Here is a 27527-nt window from a genome sequence, read left to right as displayed (position 1 = left end):
TTTATGACAAACAATAACATCGTGTGTCCTAAGATACACAGAGATGGTGCTGCTAAACCACTAAAACATATGTGGACAGCAAAGACACATTGAAGGGATTGTTACGGCTTCAGTAGAGCAAACAACCAAACATGCTTCTTGGCATAAAATATGTTCACAAAATGTAATTTAATTTGATTCATACTTAACATGAATTTTTTTTTTCCAAATGGCAACAGTTATACAAGATTAGATGACAACATAATATAATGATAGTTTGATCACAAATGGACTACAATATGTTGTTTGGTAACAGTGGAATTGTGAGAATCACAGATCATCTTCAATTCAATTTGTGCAAGAATTCATCATGAGGAGTCTAAATCGGATTTTAGAATAAGAAGAAGTCACAATGTCACAACATTGTAGCTGTACATTTTGTCAAATAACTGACTGTTTGCTACTGTTTAATTAGCTGGGACCATGCAGCAGCTAGTATAAGCCAGAAATGTCACCCTGTCTGTCAGCCAGCCTTTCAGTCCCAAATTTTCAAACGCAAACGTTAACTGGTTGCAGCTGATCACACAATACGTGCTTGTTCAGTGTATATATCCACTGAATTAGAGATTATATCAGTTTTCTAAGGATTTTTATGAATAAAACGGCAGTTCAAGGATAATTTTATTCTTTGCTGATGTCAGCCTGTTGTCACTCAGAGAGTCATGGATCTTCTTCCATGAGTCCAGCTCTGAACGCCACAGTGAAGCTCTGGCTCGGATGAACTGTGAGATTTCACTCTTGCTGCCTAGAGCCAGATTCATGCTATCTTTGTAGATTAACATGATGTCAAAGGCAATGAAAAAGGCGTTCACAGCGATGAAACCAAATCGAGTTGCAGCTGGGAGGCCAAATCCCCCTGCTGGAAATGCCCCTGCTGGAAATTCTGAGGCCACCCTTGGTCTCAGAGCAGAGGTGCTATCAACTACAAAATCAATGCTTTTTCCAATAGCAGTAGCAGTTGTTGTAGCTGTAATGATCTTCCCTATCAGGACCCCATTCACTTCATCCTCTCCTAGTGTTGTGTTTGCTTTATTGGACACCATCGCTAGATACTGCTGGAGGCTCTTCACATCTTCCATGAATTTGTGAAATATCTTATTGGCTTTCTTTTTTCGTATAGTATTTACTGCGACCTCTGTGCCTCCGGTGATTGCACCAGTGACTCCAGCGCTGACTGCTAAGACAATCCCAGTCGTGGTTAGAGCTAAGGACGCTCCAAATGTTACAGGCATCAAGGCCAGACCAACAAGGGAGAGCACGCCTCCAACTAATCCCACTGTGCTACCTGTTACATTGGAGATCTGAGCACCCTTCTTCATCCTATCTAGCTGGACGGCACTTTTCTCCAGTCCAGTTAGAAACTGCAACATTCCTGTTTGACGCTCGCTGAACTCCCTGACGAAGCCAGAGGAGGAATCCTCCTGGAACAAGAACCCAACTCTAAAGTGCTGGTCCATCCTGCCAGAGAATGGGGGGAAAATATTTAAAATAAATCATGAGATTGAACTTGAAATGTTTGGTAGTGTGTTCACCGAAGCTGGAGGCACAAGGTGCTAAAAACACTGAATGCAGAATAGACGCTCGGCGCCTGTTTGCTGTTTAACCACTTAAACGCTATATACTTCAATGACCGGGCTGTAATTTCACGAAAGTTAAAGCCTATTTTAACATGCCCAGAATAGGGATGCAAGGATTCATGTGATCATCTCTGCCCTAGCCTCCCAAGATGGACAGAGACTTCAAAACTTATTTTCATGTATTTGTCTAAGGGAGTTGTCATCATTAGGAATGTCTGTTATATGTCAACTGAAAGTAGCCAATCTACAAGCTCACAATGCACCACAATGCCAAGCATTGTGAAGTTGTAGATCTGCAATTTTCGCCTATTATGACAAGCCCAGAATAGGGACACTAGAGTTAAAGTGGTTAAGCAAACCTGCCACTTTTATTTATGCAAGTTTCATTAATGATGATTAGATTATCCATATGACAACAGTCATGGATCATTAATAATGTTTCTAGTCCACTGAGAAGTGAGTCAAACTTACCTGATATCAGTGAGCGATTTGACACGATTGAGCATATCGAGTATGTCACTTTCAGACAAATCTGCAGGTAGTTGGACCATGACTTTTGTATTCCTCATCTTCTGAAATTCTCTGATGGAGCTATGAATGACAAGCCTACTTAGTTTTTGCATATTTTGTACTGGTTTGTGCACAATTAATGCATTTTGACAATGCAATGAAGAAGAAAAAGTATAATTTGAAACCCAAATGCAGTTTGATCATCATCATGCTTAATGTACCTTTTTTCCATCATGTCACAGATATCCTGGGTAATACATATGTATTTGTCAAGATACACTGAATGCACTTCCACATTATGAAGGCTGGGAGAGAAGAAGCTACCAGCTTCTCTCTTAAACTGCAGGAGGAGTGGGCAGATCTGGATTGCAGCAGTGATGACAGCCTGAACACTCTTCAAGCTGGTCCCCTCTGGCAACTGTAAAACCTGGTTCTTCTCCACAAACACATGCAAAGAGGTGACCGCCAGTGTTTCCACAGCATCCACAAACCTGTTCAGCATCCCCAAGCCTCCAATAGTGTCCTTAAGAACCACATCCAGCTCCTTCTCCAGATCCTCACGTCTTCTATATGATGTCTTCTTCAGGGTCGTCTTGCTCTTCATGTATTCTCCCAAGGCCTTGCCTCTTTCGTTGGACTTGGTGACATGGCCAATGCTCAGATTGATTCTATCTGCTCTCTCTTTGATGTCATTAATCATGTTCTTCTCTGCTGTCCTGTCGCTCCTCCATTGTGTTTCTGACAGACAGAATTCTCTCACCGTGGCAATGTGACAGAGGGTGTCAGAGGTATACTGGCACAAAGTCTCCTGCAGTTCCACTCTGTAACATCAAATGACAATATCACATTTCTGTCTGAAATCATTTTAAAAGTAGCTATGAAGTGAGAAAAAAAGAAAAAATAACTGTACCGCCTTTCCTCTAGCACCACTATTAGGCCAAATTTACACTTGCACATATTTTAATCCCAAACAAGATATCTCAAATACTACTGGCTGGATTGCCATGGAATTTGCTGTGCACCTTCATGTTCTCAATACGTGGCACGTACTCAATTTGTTGACCCAATGGCCTTTCCCCAAGGCCATCTTTAGGTCAAACTTTCTACTTGCATACAAGTTATCTCTGCTATGCCAGAAGACCAGTAGGCTGAAATTACTGTTCTGTGCCTGTATGTCTATCTGTGTGTGTCTGCGTGCGTGCGTCCGTGCGTCCGTCCGTCCGTCCATCTATCCGTCCATCCGTCGGTCGTCTGTGTGTGTGTGTGTGTGTGTGTGTGTGTGTGTGTGTGTGTGTGTGTGTGTGTGTGTGTGTGTGTGTGTGTGTTGTGTGTGTGTGTGTGTGTGTGTGTGTGTGTGTGTGTGTGTGTGTGTGTGTGTGTGTGTGTGTGTGTGTGTGTGTGTCTGTGTGTGTGTGTGTGTGTGTGTGTGTGTGTGTGTGTGTGTGTGTGTGTGTGTGTTTCTTTAAGCACAGACAGACAGACAGACAGACAGAAACCTTGACACTCTAATGGTATAACTAAGTTACAATCTATTGTAAAGAACATCCCAGACAGAAATTTGGTATTTAGGATTTTTTTATTTTTACAAAATAATTGTTGAATCAACAAGATACTTTCATTACTAAAAAGCCTAAATGTAATCAGCATTGTATCAACTTCGAGCACACCAGACATTTCTGGTTGTCAACCAATTACAACAACGGTATCCCATTTCTGAATGTTGCATGTTAAACTAGAGCCCATCGTAGATTATTATTATTATTTTAAAATTTTCATTCTGTCTGGATTACCTTGTGATGTTAAAATGGATATCAGCTGGAAAACATACCTTTGCAGAGATGGCTTGAACTTTTTGTTCTCATGTTGTATTCTGTTGTCATGTCTATCCGTTCTATCAGCTGTGTGGATAAAATAGAAGTATGAGAATAATTCTTTGAAGAGATTAGATGTCAATATGAAATATGAAAATTTAGAGTAAAACCTTCAGTGCCCAATGGCACTATCTAAAATACTACAATCTATTCTTAAAAGAAAATAAATTCTGAGACAAATAGATTACATCCTTCAGGTGCAGTGTGCCGTATATGCAAAGCAACTTGTTGGTTAGGTTATTCCCCTTTTGCTCCTCCTCCTTAGGGCAGCAGTTCATCTTACTCAGAATCAAATGGTCCCTCCCTTCCCTACAACACTCTGGCCAATGCTCCAAGTAGAGTCTAGACCAGTGGTTTTCAACCTGTTTCATGCCAGGGACCCCTAAATTGATATACATTTGGCCGCGGACCCATTGTAAAGCAGTGTGGGATGTTTTCATCACTAGTATATGCCCATATAGGGCCTGCCCTTATATGGGCATATCGGTCTGAACGGGGGTTCTACACAACCACCGATCCGACCAACTTCACACCGGACACCACACTCCCTCTGTGATGTTATTGTGTAAAACTTACCGCTTACACTGTCTGATGGACGTATTATTTTTGGGCCGTGCCTCCTGGTGGAGATTTGAGCTTCCCTTTCTAGTTTCATAATGTGCATGAGTGACAACTTAGTTAGTTACACATAGTTAGTTAGTTAACCCATGTGTACACAGTCTACACACCTAATGTGGGCTGTGTTAAAAACAACCACTATACAATCCATAACTTGCACCATAATCATATTTCATATTCATTTAATCTCTTTTATTTGCTCACCCTTCTTGGCCATATATTTCAGTTCAATCTGTGAATATGTCACGTCACTGGGCTCAGCTTGTCTGAAAGGATCACAGACATCCGGAAATTCAGTTACCATCTCTACCTAATTAATCGCTTCAATTCTGTCAAATCTAACAGCTGCCTCTTTGAAAATTCACATTTACCCCTTTACTCCCTGGAACAATCATGATACTGTATTGCATATTACTGAATTATTTATATTCACTCTTGATTACCCTGTGATATTAAAATAATTTTCATCCTGAAAAACTTACCGCTGCAGAGATTGCTTGCGCTCTTTGTCCTCATGTTGTATCCCATTGTCATATCTATCCATTCTATCAGCTGTGTGGATGAACTAAAATCAAATTATAAAAATCTTTTGAAGAGAGATGAGATACATTGTCCAGTTAATATTTATCACTTTCGATTTTTCTTTGTTTTAACACAATAATGGCTTGTTTAGGCAGGATTATGTTCCAACAAAATGTAACAACCCTGTGCAATTCACAGATTGTCAGTGATTGTGTACCCTAATGATAATTTAAGAATATTATCCCTTAAATATTAGACATCGTGATAATATAATTTTGTGCAAGCATTTACAGTATATTCAGACTACATTCAGCTATTCAAAGGTAAATCACAGATTTATTTTGCATAACCCCTTGATCATCAACCCCCGGGGTGCTACCCCACTTTGACAATAGCTGCGCTACACAATCTCAAATAAAAATTCTAAAACGTTAATACATTATTGTCAAACCAATAACAAGTTGTGGGTGTAATTATGCTGTGAAATACTGTTAATATTTTTTGTGTTATCCTAAGTAAGAATCTCTCTCAATATGACTCCCTAGAGTTTACTCCAGACAGCAATCTGCTTAGTTGGCTTGGTATTGCAAATGACCTGTGCCTGTATTGCCAAAATAATACAGTTTTCAGTCACTGACTGAAACAGCTCAAATATATTCATAACTAACTGTAAATGTAACCAGAAGGCTGAACATACAGTACTTACTTTCTATCCTCTCGGTTTGGATAATCTCCTTGTCATTGTTGATGTTCATCAACTCACTCCCCAGTAGTTTATATACAGGACGCCTGTTCCATTCTGAAGGAATGAGGGAGGCTCCAAGGAACTGTGACACTGACATGATCCCTGATATATTAGTGTCAGATCAGGGTCATGTCAAGGAAAAACAAAACACCATGAAAGGAGTGGTCGAAAGGAAAATAACAGCTCACATCTATTATACAAGTCAAGTCAATTGTATTTGTGTAGCACATTTCCTGCAGGTGCAAACTCATCTTGGCCAGCAGTTTTGAAGACGCAGAATAAATCATAACCATCGAAAAGGACAGCGTGGAGCCTAGTTGATTGATGCGTGATTAAAACATCTGTGTCATTTTAGATTTTAGTGTTGGCTATTCAAAAGTAAATAGCAGATCTACAAGCTCACAGCGCAGCACTTCCTGCCATGCTGTGTACAGATGTACAGCTTGTACATCTGCTATTTTTAAAATCTTGAAAGTGTGAGAACTACCGATTTAGAAGGCATTGATAGTGCTCCATGTCATCCATCTATCCAAGAAACACACAGGTCATCATCAAGTGTGATGACACTGAGTACATTGTGTATTGCAGCAAGGCTCAGCTTCCGCCCTAATACACAAAGGTCATACTGTACAGGCAAAGAGAGGTTTGTGCCAATCAATACAATCTGCAAAAAGCTAAGCCTATTGTGCCTGTGCCTTTCCAGCTTGACAGGCAGATTATTTTTTTTGATAGGAAAAACAACACATGGAGGAACTAAAAGGCCTAAGTCACTTTGGTTTGACAATAAATCTTGAGGAGTCATTGCCTGTAGTCAAAGGTTATGCACAAATATTATATGGCAACAACACCAATGAGGCCCCCAAGCGCACCGTTGACCCGATCTGCACCAAACTTGACACAACCACTGACTGTTCACTTCAGGGGTCTGCCATCAGAATAGCCACAACAAGTGCCACATGTGGTCCCCAGGGGCCCCTGAGTGCCACAAGTGCACCGTCCGATCCGCACCAAACTTGGCACAAACACTGTTCAGGGGCCTGCCATTACATAGTCATGGCATGGCATAGTCATATATATATACACACATATATATATATATATATATATATATATATATATATATATATATATATATATATATATATATATATATATATATATGTATATATATATATATATATGTGTATATATATATGTATATATATATATATATATATATATATATATATATATATATATATATATAATTGCATGTTACAATTAATTGTTAATAATAATGTTGTATGTTTATCATTATGTATACATACGGTACATAATGCGTGTGTGTGCGTGCGTGTGTGTGCGTGCGTGTGTGTGCGTGCGTGTGCGTGCGTGTGCGTGTCTGTGTGTGTGTGTGTGTGTGTGTGTGTGTGTGTGTGTGTGTGTGTGTGTGTGGTGTGTGTGTGTGTGTGTGTGTGTGTGTGTGTGTGTGTGTGTGTGTGTGTGTGTGTGTGTGTGTGTGTGTGTGTGTGTGTGTGTGTGTGTGTGTGTGTGTGTGTGTGAGAAATAAATAAAACTATTTGAGTGAGAATGATACATCTTTTGAAGAGATCAGAACCCAAGTTAATGGTCCTGGGTTCGATTCCCGCCGGGGACGCTGTGGACGCTGGGGGCATGTTCTCTCCTCCGCCGCGTCATCTGTGCCCATATCCTAGGTGGGGTTTTGCATGTTCTCCCTGTGTCTCCTAGGGTAGGTACCCTCACAAAAACATGCAGTAATCCTGGTCTCTATACTGCCTCCCCCTGGTCAGCCGGGGCGCCTGATGGAGGGGAAAGGAACTGGTTGGAATAACGTGTTCCTTCCACGCGCTACATCCTACCGGGGAAACTCCCCCCCTGTCAGGTGATAAGAAGGCGTGTTAGCTCTTATGCATTGAAGGAGGCATGAGCTCGGCTCTAGGCTCTCCCTAGACTGGCAGAGGGAGTGTAGCGCCCTGGATTACTTAGACAATTGGCACTGGGTGAACAAAAATGGGTTACAAAATCGTGGGATAAAAATGTAAGTAAAAAAAAACAAGATATGACCCAGTCATATTATACCAGGTTGCTCTCTCCAGCGTCCCCACACGGAACCAAATGGACCTGTACCCTTTTGCTCGCGGACTAACAAAAACAGCCAAAATGGTAGTAAACAGTAAATAGTTTATGAACGGAGCTAAATCAGTTTGTGTGCCTCAGTAAGGGCTTGTGTGCATTGTCTTGTTTTTTCTGGGTCGCTGTTGGAGGCGGCGCTGTGTGTGTGTGTGTGTATGAGGAGTCAAGTCAATAGTTTGTTTGGTGGCGACGACCACACTTTTTTTTCACGCAACAGCGCCACAGACCATAGAGATACATACAGTGGCCGAACACAGTATTGTGGGTCGTCTTTAGATCCCATATTCTGAGAGGACATTGAGCCCTCATTGGCTAAAGGCCCAGCCAATGAGGAAAAAGTCACGACTACGAGTGTAGATGTAGACCAGGTTTTGCAACCTGGTAAAAAGAACCCAAGTTAATGCTGGAAGCTTTCCATGAGCACCAGTAGGATACCTTCAGTCCATTTACCCCTCCACAGGTGTCAGCAGTTACTGTAAGGTGCTGTCTTATCAGTCCTTCCTTAGGTTTCATTTTCCTTTCTTCCTTTATTTGCTTTTAACCCCTTCAGTGCCTGATTCTGAACAGAAATATCTACCACAAACTAAATACTTTTGGACAAAATAGGCAAAACACATATTTGATATTAACTGGTGCACTATGCACTGAGACCATGCAAAACATGCTCTTATACCTATTTCTCTTTTGCCACTCAATGGGCTGACAAGAATTCACGGCATGTTCTTTTGTTAATCATCTACTCGTGTGATGAGTTTATATGACTCTGACTTATGGTTACTGATAGATTAGGAAAATATGCAATACTGCAATAATTAACCCAAGCTATCGTTCGGAATCAGGACCTTGGCAAAATATAATTATAAAGGTGAGAGTTATAAAAAGGTATGGGTAAAAAGAAGACACAACACAAGTGGTTATAATAAGTGGTTATATTACAATTAACTTCGCACAAAATATGAAGAGAGATGAGGCAAGTAAAAACAATTAGATCTAAAAGCGACCTGGTGGTCTGCAACTCCCTCCTTGCTGGTGCTCCGGCATCAGCCATCAGACCTCTGGAGCTTGTTCAGAAAGCTGTGGCTCGTCTGGTGTTCAACCGCCCCAAGTTCTCCCACACAACTATCCTTCTCCGTTCTCTGCACTGGCTCCCCGTAGCGGCTCGCATTCAGTTTAAAACCCTGGTGCTAGCCTATATGGCAGTGAAAGGAACAGCTCCTTCTTACCTCCGGGCTATGGTCGATGCCTACACCCCTGCCCGACCACTTCGGTCTGCCACCTCGGGGCGACTGATTGCCTCGTCACTCAAGGGTCCTTCTGGTCGATCGACACGGTCACAACTTTTTTCTGTTCTGGCCCCACAGTGGTGGAATGAACTTCCCACTGATGTCAGGACAGCAGAGTCACTGCCCATCTTTCGCCGCAGGCTGAAAACCCACCTCTTCAGGAAACACTACCCTTCCTCTTTGCCTGGCCTACTTGTTGTTAACTAGTTGTACGAACTCTTGTTTTATTTTTGTATTGATTTATTGGATCTTGTTTAGTCGATACACTTATTTGTTTTAGCTCGTGCTCATTTGATTTTGCTATTTTGTCTCATCTGTTTAAGAAAGTAGGTAGCTGATATATTGCACTGTTCATTTTTATAGTTAATCGTAGTTTCTGCTTTGTGCAGAGTTAAGCTACGGTTACTAGGCCCAATGAAAGGGTAGGTCAGAGTGTGGAGGGTCTAAGCAAATTACTCAAACTGGTGTCTTTTAAGGTATTTTATTACTAATCACAATTACAAACATATAACTCTATTCTAATACCTAGGTTGTTAGTTAGTTAGACCTTTAGGTCAGTTAGTAGCCTTTAGATCAGTTAGGTAATTAAACCTTAGAGGGAAAACAAGCACAGAACATTTACAATATTAAGGATATGACATTACACAATCATGAACCCATCAAACATACAATCATTACAATGTTCAATACTCACTATTAATCTCACACTCTTTCCAAATGATTCAGTGAGTCACTCCAGAACCCATATCCTAGAACGACCCACGGTTCAGTCACTTATTCGAATCTAAATCTGCTAGCTCCAAAGCAGGGAATTTATCAACTTCTTGAATTAGGTCCTCCTACAGGGAGTTTCTAGCAAACAGGAAGCTCTGATTACCCACAAAGCCTTGCGATTGCCTGCTGCTTCCTGTCACAGCAAAGCAGACTGGCACCTTTGCTATCTGTCCAGTCAACCATTTGGCTTTGTTCTCACACAAAGCTTTTGTCTCTTATCTAGGGCCCTACCCCCGCCTAAGAATGGTAGGTTCCTTTGAGCAGCAGAGTGTCGTCTCGGTGCAGACACTCTACTGCTGCCTTATTCTGTCACACTAGGCCCAACTTACATAGAACATTTTGGTATATCCTAAAGAATGATAAAAGCACATTACTATGAACAATAATAATTCACTTTTCTCTAGCCCTATGGCTTGGATAATTGAACACCTCCCACCTGAGATAACTGAACCATGTTCAGTTCTCTCACAACCAACCTCTACTCACCATTTTTCGGTGAGCTTTTTTGGCTTCTTAAATCATGGCTTTGGGAAGTTCGATTTCATCTATGTAAACTGCTCTGATCCCACACTCATACAGGTTACATTCTCAACACAGTTTTCACTCATTGTCATTAAGTGGCTCTAAACCCATATTTTGGAATAATTTACAGTTCAACTTAACTTTCTCAATTTGTAATTTTTAAACTTTTTTAATAATCCAAATTGATTTTGGAAACCTTTCCTCCTCCCACTGTTTCCCTAGTAAGTCAATGTCCTATTTAGGGCATGTTGCCATGGCAATTGACATAGTAACTTGGGTAAAGGGTTTAAAAGATTTTAAAATGGCTGATCTACAATCTTACTTTTAAGAAACTTCACTCTGCATTTAAACCCACATCCCAAAATGCTTTTTATACAATCAACAAATAATAATTCAAAAGGGCCTGATTGCTCAGATCATGAGTCCACATCAGTACTGAATAATTTTGTTGTTATGGAAGAACCTTCCAAATTATTGTTGCATTTTGACTTAGTGGCATATTGTCGGCAGTAAATTAATACATTTCATTATGCAAGTTATTTCTTCTGGTAATATCGTAAACACTACAAATGATACATGCATTTACACAATATCTCTCGAAATTCCTAAGTAAACAGTCGCTCAAATAAGACATTTCGATTTTTTAGACACCATGCTGGTATCTTTTTCGCTTATCATCCGCACTGCTCCCTTACTACTCTGAGGGTGGCAGTGCAAATGTCAGTTCGTTCGCCAGCGTCACTTTGCTGGCTCTTTCGGCCTCCACTGGGACTGCAATTCCACCACCAGCCCGCGCTGATGACTGTGGTTGGACAGTGACTTTCTGCTTCACCTTTTTCTTCTTCCCTTGCAATTTCCCTATGACCCACCGGGCTGGAGCGAAGGGTTTACGTGGCTTGCAGTTTTCACAATCGCATTTTTTCAGGAGGTCAGGAGGCTTGCAGTTTTCACAATCGCAATCGACTGGTCTGGCTCTCGTCGCTACTGACCTCCCACCTTGGCCCAACAGGGCCTCAGGCTCTGGGCAAGGGCCACCTTTCTTAGACGGGCGCTTGGAGCGAACGCCACCCTCGCCTGGCGACTTGGCTCCCTTCAACGCCACCGGTCCGCTGGTAGCTGGTCTCCTCCCACCTTTCTTAGACAGGGGCTTGGGTTGGCTGGTCCTCCGCCCTGGTGTGGTAGCGTCGGCGTGCTTCTCCTCCGTGTTGAGTGGGCTGGCGGCGACGTCCGTCGCAGCAGCGGCGTCTACTGTCGCCCTCGCCGGCTTCTCTCCTGGTTCAGCGACCTCCAGTGACTGGCTCCCCTCTGCGTCGAGTGGATTGGTGAAGACTTTCACCGCCGTGGCGACGTCCATTGAAGCTGCCTCCCTGGCGGTCTGCTCATCTGCGACGTTGGCTCCCTCTGGTCGATCCCCCTCGGCTTCCTCCGCAGGCGTCTCGTCCCCAGGTCCAGCTCCATCAATCACCAGTGGCACCTTTGCAGCTGCTCTCTCGATCGCAGCGTGGAATGGGGTCTCTCCTGGTTCAGTGACCTCCAGTCGCTGGCACCCCTCTGTGTTGAGTGGGTCCGTGGAGACCTCCGTCGTTGTAGCGGCTCCCTCTGGAACCTCCTCGGCGTGGTCTCCTCCCTCTTCAGCGTGGAATGGGGTCTCCCCTGCAGCTTCTCTCGCTTCTCTCGCGATCTCCCGTGGCACCTCCCCCGCCGCCGATGGCTTCTCTCCGCCGGCTGTCACGACCTCCTCGGCGCTTTCCCAGCGTGTCGTGATGAGGAGATATCCCTCCGCCGCGTTGTCCATTGAAGCTGCTCTCCTGATCTCCAGTGACTGGCTCTCCGCAGTTACTACCTCTGGATGGACCTCCTTCTCCGCGTGGTCCCTCGGAGCAGCGTGGAAAGGGGTCTCTGCCTCCCTCGGAGCGTGGAAAGGGGTCCCTGCCTCCCTCGGAGCAGCGTGGAAAGGGGTCTCTGCGTTGTCCCTTGCAGTAGTGATGCCATCTGGTTTCACTCTGAGGACTGCTGGCCCAGCTGATCCATCTGTAGGTGTGACATTCCTACCCCCCTCTGCAGCGTGGTCTGCTTCCTGCTTTATGACCGAATCTGCTGCCTTATCTGTGGAGATAGTCATTTGCCCTTCCCCCACAGCAGCGTCCGGCTTGTCTGTATCTGTAGGGGTTACAGTCTCACCTCCTTCAGCTGCTTTGTCCTTTACGACTGGCTCATCTGTAGGACTGGTGATTCCAACCCCCTCTTCAGGTACGACCGGCTCAGCTGCTATCTCTGTGGGGTTAGACAATGGCTCTTCCCTCACAGCAGGGAGTTCACTCACTTCGGGATGTGTGAAGCAGGACCCATATTCTTCCTGGGCCGCTTCAAACCAGACCTGCCTCAATGTTTCGTCATACTCTTGGCAACAGTCAACCTGCATCCTGTAGATCTCAGATGAACTTTCTTCATCAATTTCTAGTATGGCGATAGAATATGTAACAACCTTAAGGAATCTAGCTAATTCGGCTCTTAGCTCCCTTACCGCCCTTTCTTTTGGTAAATCCAGCAGGACAATAAACTTTACTTCCCTCCTAAAAACTGCTTGAGCTGCTTCACACTTCCCTATTAACTCAGCTAACACTTCCATCTCCCTTGTTTGGGTATAAGGTCTGTTAGTTAGTCTTAATTCAATGGGCTGTGACAGTAATCGTCAGTTATTTTTAGCAAGTAACAGTGTTGTTTCAGCCTTTAGCTATATAACAACAATAATTAATTAACACTGTGTTTAACCTGTAAAATAGCACCCACCCTATCAGCATTCCACGCAAGAAGCCTTTTAATGGTCTACTTACATTAGTTAATTTTGTTAATTAATACTGGATAGGATATATTTTGCTCTACCAATGTACATTCTAGTATTTAACCCACAATGATTACCATTGATCCCCTGTTCTTGTACACTAATCATCTAGTTACTCACAGTATCAGTCTATCATCCAGTCTGGTTAAACAGTGTATTACACTGGCAGAATCCTCCCCCAACCCTTATCAGTAAACAAAGGGGGGACAGACTTTCTGTCTCCCAGGTAAACAAAGAGAATGCTAATTGTATTTCCCCACCACCCAGGTCAGGGGCAACAATCACCTCTCTGTCAATAATGGCAGTTAGCTAGCAGCTAGCACTAATATGCTAGACAATAGAACTGCTTAGCTTAGCTAGCCACGCTAAAGGTAGCTCTCAGGTCGGATAGCTTTAGCTTCTAACCTTCTCTGGTACACTAATCAAACTCTTAGCGGTAGCCTGGCTACAAAACCTGTGGTTAGCCTCTAGCTTCTCCCTCAGCTCCTTATCCTTAGCTCAGACAATAGAATTTGTTGGCACGCAGCATCCCCAAATCTACAGTCCTTTCTCCACACTTTTTGCAAACGGTGGGGCTTTGTTTCATAGCAACCTGGTTGAGTCTCTCCCCGGTAGGCTTCTCGTAGGCCCATACAGTATTCAATGCCTCGGTCCTTGCGTCACGCTGTAGGCCGCCGGCTCTGTGTCCTCTTCGCCTTTGTGGATTCGACCCTCTGCAGGCTGTGTTAGTTCTGATAACCTATTTTAACCTGTCCCATAACCAGGTCTAATAGATACTTTGTTACAACTCACTTCTCATCTTAAAGAGACAGTGTGTTTTCATTCCTATGGCTATAGGAGTTTTTATACTGTTATTTCTTTATATAACACGCATAATTCAATTACTTTTAGTGTGTCATATCTTTACAACCACACAAAAATCACTCAATCATACCATCCGCTTCAAGGGCCTAATACTTATCTAGCTATTACATAGGCTACCACGGGTTATAACTTTTCCAAGTGATTCATCCAACACTAGTTGTCCCTCTCAGACACACTAGTGGTTTAATTACTGTGTAACACTTAAACTCTAAGAGAATCTAGTAGTTTAATGACTAGGTAATTAATACTTAAACTCTGAAGGCCTTATTAAAAACCAGCATAGTTTAATAAATGCGTAATTAAACGCTTTAAACTCAGTAAAGCCTCCCACAGAGGCATTAATAGTTTAATAACTCTGTAATAAGCGGAGTTCAAACACAGTGTCATTCGCTTATTAACTCTAAGATGCCCCCCACGAGGACCCTACAGCCTTATTACCGTGTAACAAGCAGAGTTCCAATTACTAAACTCAGATAAGTTTCCCTGAGACTATCAATAGTTTATTACTGTGTTATACCACGTATAACACGGTTAATCAATTTAAACTCATAGATGTCTCTCTTAAGAGACACTACAGTTTAATCACTTAAACTCTAGCTAATCTCCTCCGGAGATTACGATAGTTTTATTACTGTGTTATCCCTATGATAACACGGTAATCAACTTAACTCATAGATGTCTCTCTTAAGAGACACTACAGTTTAATCTAGGTAATTCTACTTTGACTCAAAATGCCTCCTCCGGGGGCATAAGAATAGTTTAATTACTGTTCATTAAACTGTAGTGTCTCTTAAGAGAGACATCTATGAGTTAAGTTGATTACCGTGTTATCATAGGGATAACACAGTAATAAAACTATCGTAATCTCCGGAGGAGATTAGCTAGAGTTTAAGTGATTAAACTGTAGTGTCTCTTAAGAGAGACATCTATGAGTTTAAATTGATTAACCGTGTTATACGTGGTATAACACAGTAATAAACTATTGATAGTCTCAGGGAAACTTATCTGAGTTTAGTAATTGGAACTCTGCTTGTTACACGGTAATAAGGCTGTAGGGTCCTCGTGGGGGGCATCTTAGAGTTAATAAGCGAATGACACTGTGTTTGAACTCCGCTTATTACAGAGTTATTAAACTATTAATGCCTCTGTGGGAGGCTTTACTGAGTTTAAAGCGTTTAATTACGCATTTATTAAACTATGCTGGTTTTTAATAAGGCCTTCAGAGTTTAAGTATTAATTACCTAGTCATTAAACTACTAGATTCTCTTAGAGTTTAAGTGTTACACAGTAATTAAACCACTAGTGTGTCTGAGAGGGACAACTAGTGTTGGATGAATCACTTGGAAAAGTTATAACCCGTGGTAGCCTATGTAATAGCTAGATAAGTATTAGGCCCTTGAAGCGGATGGTATGATTGAGTGATTTTTGTGTGGTTGTAAAGATATGACACACTAAAAGTAATTGAATTATGCGTGTTATATAAAGAAATAACAGTATAAAAACTCCTATAGCCATAGGAATGAAAACACACTGTCTCTTTAAGATGAGAAGTGAGTTGTAACAAAGTATCTATTAGACCTGGTTATGGGACAGGTTAAAATAGGTTATCAGAACTAACACAGCCTGCAGAGGGTCGAATCCACAAAGGCGAAGAGGACACAGAGCCGGCGGCCTACAGCGTGACGCAAGGACCGAGGCATTGAATACTGTATGGGCCTACGAGAAGCCTACCGGGGAGAGACTCAACCAGGTTGCTATGAAACAAAGCCCCACCGTTTGCAAAAAGTGTGGAGAAAGGACTGTAGATTTGGGGATGCTGCGTGCCAACAAATTCTATTGTCTGAGCTAAGGATAAGGAGCTGAGGGAGAAGCTAGAGGCTAACCACAGGTTTTGTAGCCAGGCTACCGCTAAGAGTTTGATTAGTGTACCAGAGAAGGTTAGAAGCTAAAGCTATCCGACCTGAGAGCTACCTTTAGCGTGGCTAGCTAAGCTAAGCAGTTCTATTGTCTAGCATATTAGTGCTAGCTGCTAGCTAACTGCCATTATTGACAGAGAGGTGATTGTTGCCCCTGACCTGGGTGGTGGGGAAATACAATTAGCATTCTCTTTGTTTACCTGGGAGACAGAAAGTCTGTCCCCCCTTTGTTTACTGATAAGGGTTGGGGGAGGATTCTGCCAGTGTAATACACTGTTTAACCAGACTGGATGATAGACTGATACTGTGAGTAACTAGATGATTAGTGTACAAGAACAGGGGATCAATGGTAATCATTGTGGGTTAAATACTAGAATGTACATTGGTAGAGCAAAATATATCCTATCCAGTATTAATTAACAAAATTAACTAATGTAAGTAGACCATTAAAAGGCTTCTTGCGTGGAATGCTGATAGGGTGGGTGCTATTTTACAGGTTAAACACAGTGTTAATTAATTATTGTTGTTATATAGCTAAAGGCTGAAACAACACTGTTACTTGCTAAAAATAACTGACGATTACTGTCACAGCCCATTGAATTAAGACTAACTAACAGACCTTATACCCAAACAAGGGAGATGGAAGTGTTAGCTGAGTTAATAGGGAAGTGTGAAGCAGCTCAAGCAGTTTTTAGGAGGGAAGTAAAGTTTATTGTCCTGCTGGATTTACCAAAAGAAAGGGCGGTAAGGGAGCTAAGAGCCGAATTAGCTAGATTCCTTAAGGTTGTTACATATTCTATCGCCATACTAGAAATTGATGAAGAAAGTTCATCTGAGATCTACAGGATGCAGGTTGACTGTTGCCAAGAGTATGACGAAACATTGAGGCAGGTCTGGTGTGAAGCAGGACCCATATTCTTCCTGGGCCGCTTCAAACCAGACCTGCCTCAATGTTTCGTCATACTCTTGGCAACAGTCAACCTGCATCCTGTAGATCTCAGATGAACTTTCTTCATCAATTTCTAGTATGGCGATAGAATATGTAACAACCTTAAGGAATCTAGCTAATTCGGCTCTTAGCTCCCTTACCGCCCTTTCTTTTGGTAAATCCAGCAGGACAATAAACTTTACTTCCCTCCTAAAAACTGCTTGAGCTGCTTCACACTTCCCTATTAACTCAGCTAACACTTCCATCTCCCTTGTTTGGGTATAAGGTCTGTTAGTTAGTCTTAATTCAATGGGCTGTGACAGTAATCGTCAGTTATTTTTAGCAAGTAACAGTGTTGTTTCAGCCTTTAGCTATATAACAACAATAATTAATTAACACTGTGTTTAACCTGTAAAATAGCACCCACCCTATCAGCATTCCACGCAAGAAGCCTTTTAATGGTCTACTTACATTAGTTAATTTTGTTAATTAATACTGGATAGGATATATTTTGCTCTACCAATGTACATTCTAGTATTTAACCCACAATGATTACCATTGATCCCCTGTTCTTGTACACTAATCATCTAGTTACTCACAGTATCAGTCTATCATCCAGTCTGGTTAAACAGTGTATTACACTGGCAGAATCCTCCCCCAACCCTTATCAGTAAACAAAGGGGGGACAGACTTTCTGTCTCCCAGGTAAACAAAGAGAATGCTAATTGTATTTCCCCACCACCCAGGTCAGGGGCAACAATCACCTCTCTGTCAATAATGGCAGTTAGCTAGCAGCTAGCACTAATATGCTAGACAATAGAACTGCTTAGCTTAGCTAGCCACGCTAAAGGTAGCTCTCAGGTCGGATAGCTTTAGCTTCTAACCTTCTCTGGTACACTAATCAAACTCTTAGCGGTAGCCTGGCTACAAAACCTGTGGTTAGCCTCTAGCTTCTCCCTCAGCTCCTTATCCTTAGCTCAGACAATAGAATTTGTTGGCACGCAGCATCCCCAAATCTACAGTCCTTTCTCCACACTTTTTGCAAACGGTGGGGCTTTGTTTCATAGCAACCTGGTTGAGTCTCTCCCCGGTAGGCTTCTCGTAGGCCCATACAGTATTCAATGCCTCGGTCCTTGCGTCACGCTGTAGGCCGCCGGCTCTGTGTCCTCTTCGCCTTTGTGGATTCGACCCTCTGCAGGCTGTGTTAGTTCTGATAACCTATTTTAACCTGTCCCATAACCAGGTCTAATAGATACTTTGTTACAACTCACTTCTCATCTTAAAGAGACAGTGTGTTTTCATTCCTATGGCTATAGGAGTTTTTATACTGTTATTTCTTTATATAACACGCATAATTCAATTACTTTTAGTGTGTCATATCTTTACAACCACACAAAAATCACTCAATCATACCATCCGCTTCAAGGGCCTAATACTTATCTAGCTATTACATAGGCTACCACGGGTTATAACTTTTCCAAGTGATTCATCCAACACTAGTTGTCCCTCTCAGACACACTAGTGGTTTAATTACTGTGTAACACTTAAACTCTAAGAGAATCTAGTAGTTTAATGACTAGGTAATTAATACTTAAACTCTGAAGGCCTTATTAAAAACCAGCATAGTTTAATAAATGCGTAATTAAACGCTTTAAACTCAGTAAAGCCTCCCACAGAGGCATTAATAGTTTAATAACTCTGTAATAAGCGGAGTTCAAACACAGTGTCATTCGCTTATTAACTCTAAGATGCCCCCCACGAGGACCCTACAGCCTTATTACCGTGTAACAAGCAGAGTTCCAATTACTAAACTCAGATAAGTTTCCCTGAGACTATCAATAGTTTATTACTGTGTTATACCACGTATAACACGGTTAATCAATTTAAACTCATAGATGTCTCTCTTAAGAGACACTACAGTTTAATCACTTAAACTCTAGCTAATCTCCTCCGGAGATTACGATAGTTTTATTACTGTGTTATCCCTATGATAACACGGTAATCAACTTAACTCATAGATGTCTCTCTTAAGAGACACTACAGTTTAATCTAGGTAATTCTACTTTGACTCAAAATGCCTCCTCCGGGGGCATAAGAATAGTTTAATTACTGTTCATTTTTATAGTTAATCGTAGTTTCTGCTTTGTGCAGAGTTAAGCTACGGTTACTAGGCCCAATGAAAGGGTAGGTCAGAGTGTGGAGGGTCTAAGCAAATTACTCAAACTGGTGTCTTTTAAGGTATTTTATTACTAATCACAATTACAAACATATAACTCTATTCTAATACCTAGGTTGTTAGTTAGTTAGACCTTTAGGTCAGTTAGTAGCCTTTAGATCAGTTAGGTAATTAAACCTTAGAGGGAAAACAAGCACAGAACATTTACAATATTAAGGATATGACATTACACAATCATGAACCCATCAAACATACAATCATTACAATGTTCAATACTCACTATTAATCTCACACTCTTTCCAAATGATTCAGTGAGTCACTCCAGAACCCATATCCTAGAACGACCCACGGTTCAGTCACTTATTCGAATCTAAATCTGCTAGCTCCAAAGCAGGGAATTTATCAACTTCTTGAATTAGGTCCTCCTACAGGGAGTTTCTAGCAAACAGGAAGCTCTGATTACCCACAAAGCCTTGCGATTGCCTGCTGCTTCCTGTCACAGCAAAGCAGACTGGCACCTTTGCTATCTGTCCAGTCAACCATTTGGCTTTGTTCTCACACAAAGCTTTTGTCTCTTATCTAGGGCCCTACCCCCGCCTAAGAATGGTAGGTTCCTTTGAGCAGCAGAGTGTCGTCTCGGTGCAGACACTCTACTGCTGCCTTATTCTGTCACACTAGGCCCAACTTACATAGAACATTTTGGTATATCCTAAAGAATGATAAAAGCACATTACTATGAACAATAATAATTCACTTTTCTCTAGCCCTATGGCTTGGATAATTGAACATGCACTTTTACCTTAGCGCTAGGTATACTCTTGGTTGCTTGTTTTCGCAGGAAATGCACTTAAGACTTCTGGTGATTAGTAGTTTCGTTCCCTACCTATGTTGAATGCACTTATTGTAAGTCGCTTTGGATAAAAGCGTCTGCTAAATGACTGTAATGTAATGTAATGTAATAAAAAGTCTCTTCTGGTTCAATAGCGCAGATTTCATTATATTAAAGGGGTTTGTTTAGAGTCTGACAACCAAGGGGAGTTGACATGTTATCACTTCAAGGAGCCAGGATGACCTCGTCTGTCGTAACTCGGGGGGGGGGGGGGGGCAAGGAATTCAGTTATCAATGATGTTAGTCAAAACTCCAGGTGCCAGCGACACAAATCCATGGCCAGACAGTATTCTACTGTGTAGAGTTCACGGCTGCATACTGGGGTTGTATGCAGTCTGGGGCAAATGGTTGTGGCCTTTTATGTATGTCCATGACGGTTAAACACCATACAATATATGTATGTATGTCCTATACAACAAAATCATTAATACATAGATATGAAAATATATCTATCAATAGGCATAAAACATATTTGATATTAACTGGTGCACTATGCACTGAGACCATGCAAAACATGCTCTTATAGCTTTTTCTCTTTTTGCCACTCAATGGGCTGACAAGAATTCACGGCATGTTCTTTTGTTAATCATCTACTTGTGTGATGAGTTTATATGACTCTGACTTATGGTTACTAATGCATCACACTCAGAGACACTGATGATCCATTGCCATGCATTTGACTTCTACTTGTTCCCAAAACTCAAAATATAAGTTGCAGGCTTGAAAACACAAACTCAACATCTTCATCTAGTGCTTAACATCTTGAACCAAAGACTCCTTCATTGTCTTTGTATGTCCTCTGACAGCTTTTCACTCTAAATCTTATCCTGAGTATGGTCTTTAAAAACATACCTCCCGGGCCACATACTTTACAGTCCCTGTCCCTGAAACTATAACATTTCTTGGTGTTCTCTACCAATAGTTTAATCACAGAACAATTTACTACAGTATGTTGAGTGGAATTGTAAAAATCACATTATCTTCAAAGAATCCTCCTTGAATTCTTCATTAGGGGTTTAAATAGTATTTTAGAAACGTCACAATATGATTGTGGCTGTACATTTTTGCTACTGTTTAATTAGCTACTACCGCGCAGCTAGTATAAGCCACTCTGTCTGTCTGTCTGTCAAAAAGATTCACTTGAAAAAGACAATGCGAGCACTCACTCGTCAGTTGAATAGTTTACAGTGCACGGTTCTGGCAGAAACAGTATATTTGAAAAGATCACCAGCACTCACTTTGGTCCTTTTAGGATATATTTTTTATTGTATAGACCCAGCAGCAGATCACACGGACGTTTCGGCCAACAGCCTTCCTGAATGTACTGTCCAAAAGATTCAAGCACAAACCAAGAGCTGGTCGCAGCGGATCATGGATTACAAGCTTGTTCAGTGTATAGTTCAATGCTTTCCATTTCTCTTCCACCGAATCAGAGGTTATATCAGACTAATCATTTTTATGAATAAAATGGCAGACCAAGGTTAATGTTCTTCTTTGCTGTTGTCAGCCTGCCTTCACACAGAGAGTTGTGTATCTTCTTCCATGAGTCCAGCTCTGAACACCACAGTGAAGCTCTGGCTCGGATGAACTGTGAGACTTCACTCTGGCTGCCTTTAGCCAGACACATGCTGTCTTTGCAGATGAACATGATGTCAAAACCAATGAAAAGGGCATTTGCAGCAATGCCAGCTGATTTGGAAAGGGCAGAGGCACTATCAATTAAAGAATCAATGCCTTTTCCAACACCAGCAGCGTTTCCAATGATATTCCCTACACCCAGGACCACATTCACTTTGTCCTCTGGCAGTATTATGTTTGCTTTATTGCTATTGGACACCTCTTCTAGATATTCCTGGATGCTCTTCACATCTTCCATGTAATTGTGAAATATCTCATTGACTCTCTTTTGCTGTGTATTATTTACTGCGATCTCTGTGCCTGTGGTGACTGCACTGTTGATTCCACTGGTAACACCTAGCCCCAACCCAGCCATTGTTAGAGCTAGGGACACTCCAGCTGTTACAGGGATCAAGGCCAGACCAACAATGGAGAGCACGCCTCCAATTGCCCCCACTGAGCTACCTGCTACACTGGAGATCTTAGCACCCTTCTTCATCGTATCTAGCTTGACAGCACTTTCCTCCAGTTCAGTTAGAAACTGCAACATTCCTGTTTGACGCTCGCTGAACTCCTTGATGAAGCCAGAGGAGGAATCATCCTGGAACAAGAACCCAACTCGAAAGTGCTGGTCCATCCTGACAGGGAATGGAGAACGAAGATTAAAAATAAAATAAAGAGATTGAACATGATGTGCATAATAATACATTGGTGCTGGAAATGTCCAGCTTTTTCATGTCTACTGGTCATTAATCTCTCAAGAACAGCTTCTGCACTGCGTTGGAATCTGTCGGGGAGGTTCGTCATAACGAGTGCGCATTCAGATCAGGAAGTAGGCCGCGCTTTACCCAATCACATGTAGTGGGCGGGATTCACATGTCCGTCGATCTTTCCCCCTCGAAACAAACCGAAACTAATTTAACAATAGCGTCCGCGGAGCAGACAAAACCACGGAAATATATTCACATTTTAACTTACTCTTTCATCATAGAAACAAGTGGGCTTATAACCAAAACGATCCATGTTCTCTGGGAGAAGTGGTGTTAGTGTTCCGTGTAGAAATATTGTTAGTGGGAATGAAAACATAGTTGCACCAACCGGAAGTGATGCGCTGAAGGCGCATCACAAACACCGGTTTCCTTGTGCTCTGGTGTTACGTTATCGTCCGCCCAGAGCCAACAGACATAGAACAAACAGCAGAGGGCGCTGTTTTTCATTTTCAGTTGGCGATGGGTTCCCAGATTGACTGGTCATTGATTGCTGTTGGATCTCATAGCCTCCCACTCGGTATAGAAAAACTACCTTAAAGGGAGTGGACAGTGATTTGAAACCTTTAATATCCATACTGGTAGGAATTGTAAAACCATTTCTGCAAGCATGAGAGTCTTGTTTTTATGTAAATAACAGTCATGCCTAGTTGATGTTTCAGTGGATTACATACAGTACAACACCATCAATGTGACTGGGCACCTTTTAACAGCATACATTTCTAGATAAAACTAGATTAACCATTTGACAGCAGTGATGGATTATTGATCATATTTCTAATCCGTAATATTTACCTGATATCAGTGAGCCATTTGATACGATGGAGCATATCCAGTATGTCAACGTCAGACATATCTGCAGGTAGTTGGACCATGATTTTTGTATTCCTCATCTTCTGAAATTCTCTGACAGAGCTACGAATGAGAGGCCTTACTCAGTTTTGGAATATATTGCACTGCATTGTGCACAATTAATAAATATGTTTTGCATGCATTAAGAAAAAATGAATTTGGAAACCATTTTGATCGTGATGAGTGCTTAACGTACCTTCTCTCCATCATGTCACAGATATCCTGGGTAATACATATGTATTTGTCCAGATAAAATGAATGCACTTCCACATTATGAAGGCTGGGAGAGAAGAAGCTACCTGCTTCTCTCTTAAACTGCAGGAGGAGTGGGCAGACCTGGATTGCAGCAGTGATGACAGCCTGAACACTCATAAAGCTTGTCCCCTCTGGCAACTGTAAAACCTGGTTCTTCTCCACAAACACATGCAGAGAGGTGACTGCCAGTGTTTCCACAGCATCCACAAACCTGTTCAGCATCTCCAAGCCTCCAATAGTGTCCTTAAGGACCAAATCCAGCTCCTTCTCCAGCTCCTCACGTCTTCTATCTGAGGTCATTAGGGTCAGCTTGCTCGTCACGTATTCTCCCAAGGCCTTGCCTCTTTCCTTGGACTTGGTGACATGGTCCATGCTCAGATTAATTCTATTTGCCCTCTCTTTGATGTCCATCATCATGTTTTTCTCTGCCGTCCTCTTGCACTTCCATTTTGAAAGAGACAGACAGAATTCTCTCACTGTGGCAATGTGACTAAGGGTGTCGGTGGTATACTGGCACAAAGTCTCCTGCAGTTCCTCTCTGTACATCAAATGACAATATGACATATCTTTAAGAAATCAATTTCAAAGGAGATAGGAAGTGGGGAAATGACATTTATCCGAAACTAGAAATCTGAAAACGGGATTGTCATATAATTTGCAGTGGACCTTCATGCTCCCCAAATTATGAGCCCTTACGCTGCATGGGCAAGAACTGTTACTGAAAGTACTGAAAGTAAGTAGAAGTACAGGGAGCACCGCCTAAGGAGTTTAGATTGGTGCTGTGGGGATCTCTCTACATTCCCAGGGCATAACCCCGTGTCATGATTGGGCAAAAAAGGACAGCTTATAGGGATGTACCTACAACGGAAGTGCTGTCCTATAGACACTTAGCTCTTAGCTGTAGATCTTTACCATGCTTTTCTCCTTGTGAGATGAGAAAAACCTGAGAACAAGCTTAATGAACCCTAACTATTTCAGTGACCCCATGACCTACGCTCTAGCACCACCCTCCTCAAAATATCATCTTTTAACAAAAGAAAATCTCATAATCAAATAGGCAGCATCTTTCTTTTTTACATTTTGATGCTATTGGGAAAGCAATGCATTAAGATATAATTACATTGCAGGTTAATACACCATGTGCTATCATAAATGGGACTTCAGAAAGTTTATTTGTCATTTTCTGTTACTAATTTGTCTACTCTGCTTGGTGAGGATTCACATGGCAATTGCCCTAGTGATCCTCATGATAGAAATTGTTTGATCCATGTGTGCAGTTCAAGTTGTAGCCTATAATTCATTCATTTACTGTTTCTGTAGTTTTTAGGGTTTGTTAGGCTTCAGTCCATGCAAAGTATCTCCAAAACGTATACAAATACTGCCCTCTGCTGTTATAAAAATCTCACATCAACTAGAAGCAACCTTTATCTGTGTATATAAACTTTTATAGTGCTTATATGCCAGTTGCCAGTTATTTCATTCTTGCAACATCTAGGTCCAGCATCTTGTACTGCAACATGCACAAAATAGCATGTGCACATTTTGGGTTTAGGGCTAAATTCATGTAAAAGAGTTGATGAAGATACAGTGCATGACCTATAATACTTTTAAAGTTCTGATTTACTATTACAGGGTATAATCTAGTTACAATCAACTGTAAAGAACAACTCAGACAGCAAAGATGATAAATTCAACATTATGGTAATTTTTTTTGTTCTTGATTAAAATTTATAAAACAACATTGAATCAACTATTTTGATACCTGCCAGATTTTTAATAAAACGAATGGTTGAATGAACAACGATGTAGGGTTACATTTATCACTGAAATGCCAAAATGTAATCAAACATCAACCTTGAGCACACCAAGGAACAAAGTATCCCACTTCTAAATGTGTCAGATTGGGGTGGAAGCCCCCCTCTGACTCAAGGATTCCTGGTTCGACCCAGCTGGCACCATCATGAAAAAGTAAACTGTAAACTGCTGATTGCCCTTAGTGTTGTTGATACCTGTGCTCTCATACTTGAAAGATTCAGTGTTGATTCATCATTTATTCAGTCGAATAAATTGAAAATGTGTTGCTATATCAGGCCAAAATCTATTCAAAACACACAAGGAACACTCATGATACTCTGGATTGATCTGGATTGCCATGTGATGTTAAACTGAGTTTCATCCTGAAAACTTACCGTTGCAGAGCATACTTGCACTTTTTGTCTTCAAATTGCAGCCCAGTCTCCATTTTATCAACTGTGAGGATAAAATAGTATGAGAATGATAAATATTTTGAAGAGATCAGATTACAGGTGAATGCTACACAAGATATTTATTTTCTCTTCTTCAGAATCAAATAGTATTTTGTTTGCCATCAGCAAACACATGACATCTATCCCTCCCTTGAGTCCCTTCCCTAAGACACCCTGACCAGGAAACAACGACCCCCACCCCCAGTCAGGCCTGCAGCAGACTCACCTCCTCAGAGTGACTCCTCACCCCAGCACGTCTTACTAGTATCACTACTACTTGTTGTGTATTTCCTTAGATAGGCTACTAGTGATGTTATGCAGATGTAAGATGGTTACTTGTTTACCGGTAGTATGGTGTGGTTGGTGTCAGCTGCAGTGGGGGAAGGACAAGGGGTGGCACCTGGTGCAGCAGGTTTGTGTGGAATGTGGCTGTGAGCCTTAACAATCCAGTAAATCAGGTCCATTATCCCTGTGTCTAGCACGGCGCTACTCAACCCGCGGCCCGTGGGCCACATGCGGCCCCAACGCAGCGTCTCTGCGGCCCCTCATGGTCAAACCAAAAAAAAATATATATATATGGGTTGCTTTCCAAAAACAAACAGACAGACAAATACAGGTGCGTCAATTGTTACAGGTATAATGCATAGTTTTCTATGCATTTCAGGGTTTTTGGGGGGTTTGACCCCCAAAAAATTTCGGCCGCGCGGCAAAGCCCAGGATAGGTGTCCCTTATTTCATATGGTGAAATTTCATTATTTCACATGTCAAAATGTACATTTTCTTATAACAATAACAATGTGCAGTGTGTTACAAAATCGAAAAATCCAAAATAGGACAGACATTTTTAGCTTGCGGCCCTTGGACTTTTGGTATTTTTCTGAGTGGCCCCTGAGCCATCTTAAGTTTAGTAGCCCTGCTAGCAGCAATGATGACGACGCAACGCACAGAAGAATGCCCACTTCTGGTCAGACGAAGGAGGAGCCAGGCCCGGAGTCAACCCACAGTGCCTAGAGCCTCCTAGTGTCACCAACACTTGCTGTTAACATCTCACCTGCCACCCTAAACCCTAACCCCCTAATTAGCACTGTCTCTTACTCCCCTCAAGAGACAGTGGGGGCTGTAGCATGCCACTTGGACACAGGTCTGATCAGCCTTGGTCGGGTCGCCTGGAGGAGGGTGTCTGTTGCAAGACCCGAAACACCCAGTGACTCCAGGAAACAACACTGAGATGTGTCCTTTTGTGCATCAGTAGATGTTTTTATTTACTGTAAAAAAAATAGAACAAATCGGGAAAATGGGAAAATACCCCCAAAAAATCAAGGATACCAAAATAATTGTCAAATGATCAATGTTAGGATAGAGAAAACATAGCTAAACAGTAGGCTACACAATGAAATTATCGGAGAAAAAAAAACAGAGACATATCTCCACCCCTAAGTGCCCACTCGTCCAGGTGCCCATATGTCCTTGGTGCCCACTCGTCCTAGTGCCCAATTAATATATATATATATATATATATATATATATATATATATATATATATATATATATATATATATACATATATATATATATATATGT

The 27527-nt window shown here is 41.8% G+C and overlaps 2 protein-coding genes across 2 annotated transcripts in view; one reads left to right on the top strand and one right to left on the bottom strand.

The window, feature by feature from the left end:
- Positions 1-27527, top strand: part of LOC308099084 (E3 ubiquitin/ISG15 ligase TRIM25-like) — a 228588-nt gene that overhangs the window by 166143 nt on the left and 34918 nt on the right. The window lies entirely within an intron of this gene.
- On the bottom strand, positions 21405-26285 carry apol (apolipoprotein L). Its single transcript, XM_080447680.1, has 5 exons — positions 26173-26285; positions 25890-25950; positions 23642-24238; positions 23389-23508; positions 21405-22464 (listed from the first exon to the last, which is right to left on the bottom strand). The coding sequence occupies exons 2-5, from the start codon at positions 25940-25942 to the stop codon at positions 21666-21668; spliced, it is 1569 nt and encodes a 522-aa protein (XP_080303806.1). The 5' UTR covers positions 25943-25950; positions 26173-26285; the 3' UTR covers positions 21405-21665.

This window comes from Gymnoscopelus braueri (assembly GCF_963280865.1).
Source record: "Gymnoscopelus braueri genome assembly, chromosome: 13".
NCBI classification, from domain to species: domain Eukaryota; kingdom Metazoa; phylum Chordata; class Actinopteri; order Myctophiformes; family Myctophidae; genus Gymnoscopelus; species Gymnoscopelus braueri.
The sequence above is the reverse complement of the archived record's forward strand: the minus strand, read 5'-3'. Positions and strand labels throughout refer to the sequence as shown.